The sequence below is a fragment of the Anoplophora glabripennis genome, unplaced genomic scaffold, assembly GCF_000390285.2.
Source record: "Anoplophora glabripennis isolate ALB-LARVAE unplaced genomic scaffold, Agla_2.0 scaffold1628, whole genome shotgun sequence".
NCBI lineage: Eukaryota > Metazoa > Arthropoda > Insecta > Coleoptera > Cerambycidae > Anoplophora > Anoplophora glabripennis.
Window position 1 is genome coordinate 36,974 of NW_019417702.1, and position 11,398 is coordinate 48,371.

Here is an 11,398-nt window from a genome sequence, read left to right on the forward strand (position 1 = left end):
TTATTTGATGTTATAAAAAAAGTCCTTCATCTTTATTAACTTCTTTGTTGCATAAAAAAAATAATAATGGTGACGGTTACACCTAAGTAACCTCAATACATACTCAACGCGGCAGTTAAATAAAAACAACTTATAAACACCTCGACCCGTAGTAACCACTCCAACAAACCTACCTCCTCCACCATCCAAACTAACCCCCTTTAAGTTTCAGGAACAACCAGGACCAAGAATGCAAGAAGCAAGAAGATACAAATGACAAAAACCTATCCTCGCGGAATAACTCCGCGTTACCCTAACGTTAGGGTAACGCGCACCAATCCTACACAGACAATAAGATAAAACGCGGAGAAACGGTTTGACGTAGCCGCTAGACATGACAATCCCCTCCTCAGGCAAGCCGTTGACTACGTACCCGACGTGACCGACAAACACAAAAGACCTAGACACCAACTTTTTGACCCTGGGTGACCACCCAAACGACATCCCCCTCCCTGCCCGCTAACCTTTTCTTTTTCAGAGACCGCCAATATCAAGAAACGAAGACAACGACACACACACACACACATACACACCCCCCCTCCCGCGCTAGCCTAAGGGCCACCTTAGCAAAGCGCATCCCAGGCTAGCTAGCCGCGCTACCCTACCCAACCATATCACACAAAAACATGACACCACCCCCGGGGTTTACACAGACGAGCCGGCGAAGCAAGAAGAGTGCCAGAGGGCCCTAGCCGGCGGGGCCCAGCCAGGACAAAAGGAGGTCCCACAAAGCGCCTACACCTGCCGCATTTGCGGTCGGGGTAGACGACGGATGGGGCCCACCTACGAAGGCTGTCCAGGCCTACACGAGATGAGGTAAGATAAAGAGGGATAATCCCCCTCGATCCCAAATCATTGAGGCCAATTTCTAGCCATGGAATAATGGCGAATTGAAAATCGAAGAGAACAGGATTTTGTTTACTATCGACATTTAATTCGATTTTAAATATTGTTTAGGTAGACCTAATCTTCTGTGCACAATTGAAAAATAGTAATTGCCTTTTTAGGGAAAAAAGAAACTACCAAAATTTATGTATTATGTGATCGTAATCAAAAGTTCGATTCATAAGGCAAAGGGAATTACCGATCCTGATCATATAATCCGACATGGCCCGGAATCCCAGAAATAAGAAAACAACTACGAACATGATTTTGGGAATTAATTTTTTATAAATATTTCATTTTTTTAGTTTTTTGCTTATAAAAATAAACCCTAAACTAATAAAGCAATCTGAATGCCATAAGCAGACAACTTGTACTGTATTGGCACTGCGGTAGCTATATATTATAATAAAAACAGACAATAAGTTGAAACGAAACTTGTCTTGTAACTTCTACATTTACATAAGAACGTTACTCGTTTTGTTTTGCATAATAAAATAAATGTGAAGATGTTTAGGCTGCAAAATCTCTGAATTATTGAAAAAATAACAAAAAGTTGCATTTTCGTGCCAATATATGCCATGATTTCATTAATCGTGTGCTCAAGTGATGTTGCCACTCAAGCGTTGTCAGCACGACACAATTTTTGTTTTCGCACTACGGTCTCATAATGCTGTTATTAATAAAACATCTGTAATATCGCAATCCATTTACTGGTTATTTTGAAGCGCTACCAAACAGATTTTCATATAGGTCTTTACCAAGATCTTTGCGTTTTGGAAATCTGACTCTTTTCCATGAAAAAAAGCCGACTTAACCTAATTTTTTTTTTAATCAAGCTTATTTTTCAAATTTCCTAACAATTTCTTTCGTTTTTGGTGTCAAATTACTCAAAATAATATAGACAAACAGTATCAGTAGCCCACAGTTTTTAATTATAAGTAAAATAACCTTTCTGTCAAGTCCGGAAATCAATAAGATGAATACCGCATTCCACGAGTATGCACAAAAACTATATATGTATGAAATCTACTAAATAGTAGAATATGTTAAATATTTTGTCAAAGACGTTAAGAATCACTGTAAACATGACGATATACTTAAAAAATAATGAATAGAATATTGTTACATTGTAAACATAATTTATTTATATTTTTAAAATTATAATAAAAACAAAAATGCGTTATAAGGTCTTCAAAATAACAAATACAAATAAATCGACAGAAATTTCGTTTTAATGTATATTTTAGTGTAGTCAAAAAACTACTAACGGTGACCTAGTCTAAAACAATGACCCTCAGTCGACGATGGATGCTTACTATGAAATGGGTAAGTTCAAATAATTGTACAAATTATTTTTCATTAACTTAAAAACTTAATTATATTTAACCAGAGAAGTTGGCAACAAATTCTTGAACCACCTTCTTAAGCTGGGCATCAGTTTCGTCGGTGATTTTACCTTCCTTAGCGATGCTCTGAAGGATGCCCTGATGGCTACTCCTATATTAAAAAATAAATGTTAACTCTATCAAGAAATGCTAACCATAATATATCTTACTTGACGTGTTCAGAAAATTGTTTCTCAAAAACTGTAATCTTGGATGGGTCAATCTTGTCAAGATGTCCTCTTACTCCACAGTAGATCACAGCAACCTGTTCCTCAATAGCCATGGGTACGTACTGACCTTGTTTCAACAATTCGGTCAGACGGACACCACGGTTTAACAATTGCTGAGTGGCGGCATCAAGATCGGAACCAAACTGGGCGAAAGCTGCTACTTCACGATATTGGGCCAATTCCAGTTTCATAGAACCTGCTACCTACAAGAACATAATTTTTACTTTCCTTCCTTGGAATACCAAAATTTTAAATTAATCGTGAATCATTCTGTGAATTCCTTAGAACCCTTTTTAGAAAATGCACGTTTCAATTGATCATCAAATCCATCGGGCTCAGCAACCGAAGGAAGTAATGAAAAGTAAATCAATTGAGATTATGGTTGTTGCACAGATTATTTATACAGTTCGGCATCTTAGTTTTTAGATGAATGGGCATACAAAGTTTTTGGACCAGGATAATTTTTGTAGTACTACCACACTACTATTATAAATATGTAGGGCATTCAAAAAGATCACAAAGAGGGGTTGGTTTTTACAAACAGAATATTACAGGGTGTAAATGATAAGTAGTTCAGCCAAACTTTAACGTCATATTCTACCGATGAAAATAATCAGGTTTTGCCATATAAAAATTTTTGATAGGATGCTTCCCTATGAAAATACAGGGTGTTAAAAGTTTCAAATATTTATATTATTTTGTAAGTTAACTGGCAAAAAAGATTGAGTGATAAAATATGGGGGATGACATTTTTTTATAGGGACTATTTTTTCCAAAATATACTCCAGTGCCGCAGTTATTGGGGGAGTAGGAGACCTTTAAAAAAAATCGTATGCCACTGGTTTTTTTAAAATAATTTTAAATGTTTTTAAAATGTACAATTAATTTGTAGCAATAAAGTATTCTTGTAAAGTATTCGTAAAATTTACTGGTCTTTACGTAATTGAGAAATCAAATAAGGAAATATGTAAGTACCTACGTTGCTATTTACCATTTCCTATTGGTTGCTAAATGTGTAACAATAAATTGAATACCAAATATTTTTCAGAGATTTCAAAACACTACATCACAAGAAATGTTCAAAATGCTGTCCTAGAGATTTTTTGCCAGTGAAGTTACAGGAAAAATAATATAAAAATTTGATACTTTTAACACCCTGTAGGGAAGCGTCCTATTAAAAATGTTTATAGGGCAAAACTTGATTAATTTCATTGGTAGAATATGCCATTAAAGTTTGGCTAAACTTTATTATTTACACTGTATATTAGTGATGTAACGAATGTCAGTTTTTAAGCATTCGCGAATGCCAATATCTGTTGTTGACATTCGCGAATGCGAATACGAATATTCAAAAGCGCCGTTTATCTATGATTCAAAATATGCCGCGCGCGAGGCACATATTTCCGGCAACAGCGGCGCTAGAGGCTAAAGAAATTAGCGTTGTTAAGTTGGTAGAATGGTATTTTGGTATGATTGGAATTTGTTTTCTAATGTCTAAGAAAGGTGATTAATTAACACCAAGGTTGATTATAGAAACATATAATTGTTTTAAGTAAGTTTTGTAATTAAAAAGAAAATAAATGAATACTTTTTTGTTTAATTTACCTAATATTGTTTTCACATTCTGTATTTTTCTTTCACGTTCATATTCGCAAAATTTTCAAAGATATTTGCGAATGCGAATATCATAAATCAAACGAATATTCGCGAATGCAAATGCGGATATTCGTACATCACTACTGTATATGTCTAATCACCAGTTAGGACATGAATGTTATTCAACAGGGTTAGATAATAATATATAATTCACATTCTATTTATAGTTTATTCATTCACATAGTATTATTTTTGGAAATATTAGTCAGTTCCGAGAATTTTTTGTAGTTTTTAAGGCCAAACACTATAAATTAAAAAGTTAAGAAAAAACAAAAGTTAAAACTAGTTTAATTTGATTAAAATTCTTAATAAGAATATTTTTGATTTAAATTTATTGTTCACTTTTTTTTAAATATTGTGTGCGGGTTCCAGAGACTGAAACACTCTACTCGTGTCTTCTCAGTTATATTCTGGTTGATATTAGCATTCCATTAAACTTATTTTGACTATTTTCTATTCACTGCATAAATTCATCAAACTTCGTCATTAATTAAAAACATGATCTAAATGATACTTTGCTAATTTAATTTCATATCTTTTGAAAAAAATTATGAGGTTACAACAAAATCAGAAAATAATCAGTGGTTTTTTTAATGGAGCCATTGGTATTCCATCAAACTCATTAGTATAGTCTTTCCGATATCAATTGAAGAACTAAGTCGTTGACGGTATGTACCAGGTTCGGTAGCTGGCATTGAAATATTTGAAAAACTTGTTGCCAGATTTATTTAACCATACCCATATACAGGTCTAGTCAAACTACACGTGAAGGTGGTAGAAATGTACACGCCCAGTTGAAGAATGCGAGTGCAGGCAAACAAAATCTAACACAATTGCATTGGGCTACTGGGCAATAAATCTCAGCTTTTGACAAGTGGTTAACAAATTGCCCAGCAGTACAGTGCAGCAATGCGAAAATTGGTGTGATTTACGTAATTTTAATTTTTTATAGGTACACTGCCGGCCCTTTGAAAGTGGACGATTTATTTTTCTGTGATGTGGTCTACTTTTCTTATGATAAGTTTTTATATGTCAGTGTCATTAGTAATTTGGATGGCATTCAAGATGCTGCGTTTAACGGAACCAGAGAAAGTGAGAGCTATAACTTTACTTCAGAATGATTAGTCATTGCGATAATCTGCATGTATGCAAGAATAGCATATTTAAACTCAAAGAAAAATAGATTGCGGAGGGTCACGTACGTTATGTTCACGGTGGTGGACGTCGAAAAGTAAGCACCACCTAAGAATAAATCCTTTTGACATGGCATTAACAGCTTCCTTTGAGACGAATTTTCCTGGATCAGTGCGAATTGCAAAGAAGCGGATGAAAGATTCGGAGCTGAAGAATTATGTGGCCGCAAATACAGTTGCTTTGACTCCCCAGTATAAAGAACAGAGGTTAGAGTTTGCAAGAAAATTTGTAGGAAGCCCAGACAACTTCTGGGAGAATATTATATTTTCGGACAAATAAAGTTTTCAGTCTTGCTCCGATGGTTCTGTCCGTGTCTACCCACCAGAGATTATAATTGTGCAATTTACACCTCAAGAGTTGCGTCAGAATGGTTCATTGATAACAACATCGATGTTTTACCTCGGCCCTCAAAGTCCCCTGTCCTTATTCCTATCAAGAACGCTGGGATATATGGTGAAAAAAATTTACGACAGAAACTTCCGTCTAGAACTTTGGGATGCAATTGAAAACGCATGGGATAACATCACTGAGGATTACACAAGAACATTAACTTTATCAATGCCATGTAGATTGCAGTGTTATAGACAAAAATGGTGCTTGGACATAATACTAACTTTCCAAGTCGCGTTTTTCTGACGACGAAAAGTGTTTCATTTTTAGACCTCGTTGACGGCGAATGAATGGCCATTAGAATGTATAATATATTTCAGTATTGGAAAAATAAATAATTTGCTACTTAATTTGGATTTGTTTTGCTCACTAGAACTAGTATGAAATTTGACATAATGACAGCCGATTTGAACCTCACATTTTCAAGTCAGCTTCACAAATCCAATTATAGATAATTTGCTTATAAGAGTCGTCCACTTTCAAAGGGCCGGCACTGTACCTTCTATTAATCATTTATATTACAATTGCGAAAGGAAAAAATAATATTATTACAACATGGCATATTGGAGACCTTTTGAAATGGAACAAAACGAAATTTATCATCAATATAATAAAATTGTTTGAGGACATAAATAATTAAAATATGTTGTTGGTCAAATGAACATATAATAGAAATTTTCTACATATTATATATAAATTATTATAATTTTTTACCTTTAGCAGAAAACTTTTTTAGGGACGCCTATGAAATTTGTTAAAGTTTTTATACATGTTCAACTGACTTCGGAAAGACTATAACATATAACATATTTTTGATTATGTGCATTAATATAATTTATCGATCCAATTTTCCAATGAATTTAAAAACTCGCCCTAGTTGATGCTTTACATCATTCAGGATTTGAAGTGATTTAAATTATTTAATTATTTTTATTTTTTCATGTTTTTTGGTGCTTTGGCCATTTTTGAAAAAAAGAAAAAGAAACATTTATGTCAAAAAGGCCAATTAAGGGTTATTCTATGGAACTTTGTTTACCTAGTGACTCTTGTATACAGGGTGTCTCATAATTAGCTGCCAACCCTGAACAGGCCGATGCTATGATCAAAACTAAGTAAAAAAGTTCATATGAACATGGGTCCGGAAATGCTTCCTAAGGGCACAGGGACCCATTGAAGAGGGAGGAATGGAAATCATTTTTTTGCAATATCTCTCAATCGCGTTGTGATAAATGAATGAAATTTGGTATACACAGCTAAATTTTGATGAGCAATTTGATGGACTAATCCATTTATTTCCACAACGTCCATTGGGGTGGGTACGGGGGGGCCCTTGGTACTTTGCGTGTGTAACTTTTTCTTCTTTGACTTTTTAACAAATTGGACAGCAAATTCCGTTTTCCCGAACTGTTTTTCGTTAAAAAGGTACTCTCGTTTCAAATCGTTATCTTTAATGGTTTCTGAGAAAATCGCTCTTGAATTAATCCCACTTTGGTCAATTTCATAGTAATTTAAACAAAAAATAATAATAATAATTTTCCTTTCCTCTCTTTTCCATTTAAAGGATTTTTATTTAATTTAATTTTTTATTATTTTTTTATTAAAATTAGATTTATTTATTCTATTATTACTTTCTTTCATTGTTTAAGAAGAGGCTTTTTTTTGTAACATTAATTAGATTTTGTATTGAGTGATGTGGATATTTTTCATTTTTTTTTCAATTTTCATTGCAGTTCCTTAAAATAACACCCAAATGATCATTTTGGAAAAAAGGTTTATTTAATTTTGTATTTTTTAAAACATGACAAATAAATAACTTCAGACAACTGATTTTTAATAAAAAAAGATTTTTAAAGAAAATTTTAGATCACAAAATATTTAAAAAAATAATAATTTATCTGTCCTTAAATTATGTATATTGTATAAGTCAATTTGCATCTTTTGATGCATAATTGTGTGTAATTATGTCGAGTGTAGTTAGTGCCAAAAAAAAAAACGAACAATTCATACTATACCGACAAAAAAAAAACAAATTTATACTTGGATCGTTTTAAGATTTTGAACAGGGCCAAAATAGAAAAAAAAAATAAAATTTCTATGTAAATGACTTTTTTGGACCTTTGATAATCACACTGTATTTAAAAATGTGTGTCTAAAAATATTTTGAGATTTTTCTCTTTGCAAAAAAATGCAAAATATCAAGTCTTACGCATGGGCAAAGCTAGAGGGGCAGGGGTGTGCCCACCCCAAAAAAAATCCAATAATATCATCGAAGTAGCTGACTGTGAGACCTTTTTTTTTTATTAAAATCAAATAAAAACATATTTAGGCTTTTGAAATTTTATGTCAGTATGTTGCTGATTGCGTTTTGTTTCTTCATTCAGCATTTAGCCTGGCAGCCGTGGGCCCACCCCAAACAAAAATCCTAGTTACGTCCAAGGTCTTACAAACGACTTCGGGATTTCAAGAAATTATTACACAAGTAGGCATCAACTTACTTGTTTCATGGCCTTCGTTTGGGCAGCAGATCCTACTCTAGATACGGAGAGACCTACATTGATGGCAGGGCGGATACCTTTGTAGAACAATTCAGTTTCCAAGAAAATCTGTCCGTCAGTGATAGAAATTACGTTGGTGGGAATGTAAGCTGATACGTCACCGGCTTGGGTCTCAATGACAGGCAAGGCAGTCAATGAACCTCCTCCATGGGCATCAGACATTTTGGCTGCCCGTTCTAAGAGACGGGAATGGAGATAAAATACGTCACCAGGGTAGGCTTCACGACCTGGAGGACGACGCAATAGCAGAGACATCTATAACAACATAATCGTGTGGCAAATCCGCTTTTTATAATTATCGTTGAAACTATTTAAATGGGACTGTAATTAATATTCCCTGAATTTATAATAAGAACGTACCTGACGGTAGGCAACGGCTTGTTTGGACAAATCATCGTAGATGATTAGAGCGTGTTTGCCATTATCTCTGAAGAATTCACCCATGGCGCATCCTGAGTAGGGTGCAAGGTACTGCAAGGGAGCAGCATCTGAAGCAGTAGCAGATACGATGATTGTGTAACCGATGGCACCGGTATCTGTCAAACGCTTCAAGATCTGTGCCACAGTGGACCTCTTCTGACCAACAGCCACATAGATGCAGTACAATTTCTTTTTCTCATCGTCGGCATCATTGAACCTCTTCTGGTTGATGATGGTATCAATAGCCAAGGCAGTTTTTCTAAATAAAATAATCGGATGTTTTATTTTCATAGCAACAAAAAGCAGTGTAGCTTTACCCAGTTTGACGATCACCGATGATCAATTCACGCTGACCACGGCCAATTGGTACAAGAGAGTCGACAGCTTTGATACCAGACTGCATAGGTTCTCTTACAGAAATACGTGGAATGATACCTGGAGCTTTAATACCTACACGGAAACGTAGTTTGGTGTTAAGTGGGCCTTTTCCATCAATTGGATTACCTATAAAAAAAATTATGTTTGTTGTTCAAACATTGCACAGTAAAAGAAAAACTAAAAAATAAAGGATATGTCCATCATTATGTGAAAAAAATTGCAATAAACGATAACTTTTCAACAGTATAGACTGATGAAAACTGAAGTGCTCATATTTTGATAAAGCATGGGACCCATATTATTTCTTAAGGAATAATTTCCAAGTCCACAAAAACCTTGTTCATAACGAAAAACTTTTTGGAAAAAATTACATTCTTTCATAAAGTTACAGCATCATGAAGTTTGAAAAATAGAATTTCAGTATCGAATTAAAATTTAAATAGATGTAACTTCAACAAAAATTTAATTTTGTCAAAAATGAAGAAAAAAACGACTTGCATGTTATCTCAGGGTCGGTAACCATCTTTTTAATTTGTTATTCAGCAAATTGTTACAACTTGTTTCACCATGAAAATTCTCTGTCAGCATTGAGATCATCCCCTAAATAACTGTATGACTCTTACACATCATTTTCAAAATAGCACCACTTTAATTTTTACCAACCGCTTTTCAAACATACCTAGAGCATCTACAACTCTTCCTAACAGTTGTTCACCAACTGGAACATCTACAATGGCACCAGTTCTCTTGACGATATCACCTTCCTTAATAAGTTTGTCATTACCAAAAACTACTACACCAACATTATCAGGTTCCAAGTTAAGAGCCATACCCTACAAAATTAACTACATGAATTCCTTATTTCTTTCATTATATATATATTAGCCTCGTCTTCATCCTAAATGAAAATTTTGTTAATTATTGTTCCATCACTGACCTTGAGACCTGAAGAGAATTCCACCATCTCATCAGCTTGAATATTCTTCAAACCGTATACACGGGCAATACCATCACCAATACTCAACACACGACCTGTTTCGTCTAAATCCGCTTTTGGGGCAGCTCCAAGAATACGCTCCTCCAAGATGGAAGAAATCTCAGCACCACGATTTTGTGCGGAAACATGAACATTGCGAGCGGCGGCTGAAGCGGCTGGAAAAGCGGCTCCCGCGACCTAGATTAAAAATAAATAAATTTCAAACAGAAAGTTCAATATTAAATTAAGGTTACATATTACATAACAGTTATTTAACTTATAAAACTATTTGCAGAAATAATTTAAAGAACATTCAATTTAATTTAAGACAAAAAAGTTACGGTATTTCTCAAGTCAAATCAGTTTCAATATTATAAAAAGTCGAAGATAATTGAGAGAAGAGAGAAAATATATTATGTCATATAAATGTCGGCAAATTTTGTACCTTCAGAAAGGAATCACATAGAAGGGAAAAAACAGTAATTTAGGGGTTGATAAAAGTAATTACATTTAATACTGTACCTGGGTCACATTTTTAGGCAAGTTTCTCGCCACGGAAGCAGCTAAACGTACGGAGAGAAAAGACATTTTTCAAAAACCAGTCGCCCAGCACTAAAAAGATGGAGAACAGACCGTGGTCGACGAGATGGAAGCGACTGCGACGAATCGGAAGTCCAAGTGACGGTAGTATCACAGGTCACAGGGACGCATTCAGACGAAACGTAGGGCGCTGCCAAGCGATATCTCGGACTTTTTCTAATACATGCATTAGAAAGAACATCGCCTAATACTTCATCTGAACACGCCCTAGTAGTAGCATCGTAGTACCCATGGAGACTAGTCTCCATGGTAGTACCGTAGGATCTACGTCAAATTAATTTTGTTCAATGGTCACGTGCAATTTTCTATTTTTTATGAATTAATGATTTTATTTCTAAAGAAAATAACTAAATTAAAACAACAAAGTATCTTAGAAAGGCAACATGATATAGACGTGGTGTGAGTATGTTTACACCTCAGATCTAACTGAAGATAATTTTTTATATTATGATCATGAAAACTTTACGGAAAAATGTACATTTAACTTTATTTATATATTTGTATAATGAAAAAAGCTGGTTATCATTAGTTATCTCTAGACGTATAGACAGATCAATACTTACTTAGAGCGCGCCATTATTCCATGGCTAGAAATTGGCCTCAATGATTTGGGATGGAGGGGGATTATGCCTTTTTATCCTGCCTCATCTCGTGTAGGCCTGGACAGCCTTCGTAGGTGAGCCCCATCCG

General features: G+C 34.6%; 1 protein-coding gene across 1 annotated transcript; it reads right to left on the bottom strand.

The window, feature by feature from the left end:
• Positions 1 to 2,134: 2,134 nt before the first annotated feature.
• LOC108916487 (ATP synthase subunit alpha, mitochondrial) lies at positions 2,135 to 10,782 on the bottom strand. Its single transcript, XM_018722753.1, has 8 exons — positions 10,631 to 10,782; positions 10,070 to 10,306; positions 9,812 to 9,965; positions 9,072 to 9,258; positions 8,695 to 9,013; positions 8,275 to 8,589; positions 2,480 to 2,742; positions 2,135 to 2,421 (listed from the first exon to the last, which is right to left on the bottom strand). The coding sequence occupies exons 1-8, from the start codon at positions 10,694 to 10,696 to the stop codon at positions 2,307 to 2,309; spliced, it is 1,656 nt and encodes a 551-aa protein (XP_018578269.1). The 5' UTR covers positions 10,697 to 10,782; the 3' UTR covers positions 2,135 to 2,306.
• Between the last annotated feature and the right edge of the window lie 616 nt (positions 10,783 to 11,398).

Coding starts and splice junctions, on each gene's coding strand:
- LOC108916487 (XM_018722753.1), bottom strand. CDS start 10,696: ATGTCTTTTCTCTCCGTACGTTTAGCTGCTTCCGTGGCGAGAAACTTG. Junction 9,966..10,069: donor AATTCTCTTCAGGTCTCAAG/GTCAGTGATGGA, acceptor TTAATTTTGTAG/GGTATGGCTCTTAACTTGGA. Junction 2,422..2,479: donor CAATTTTCTGAACACGTCAA/GTAAGATATATT, acceptor TTTTTAATATAG/GAGTAGCCATCAGGGCATCC.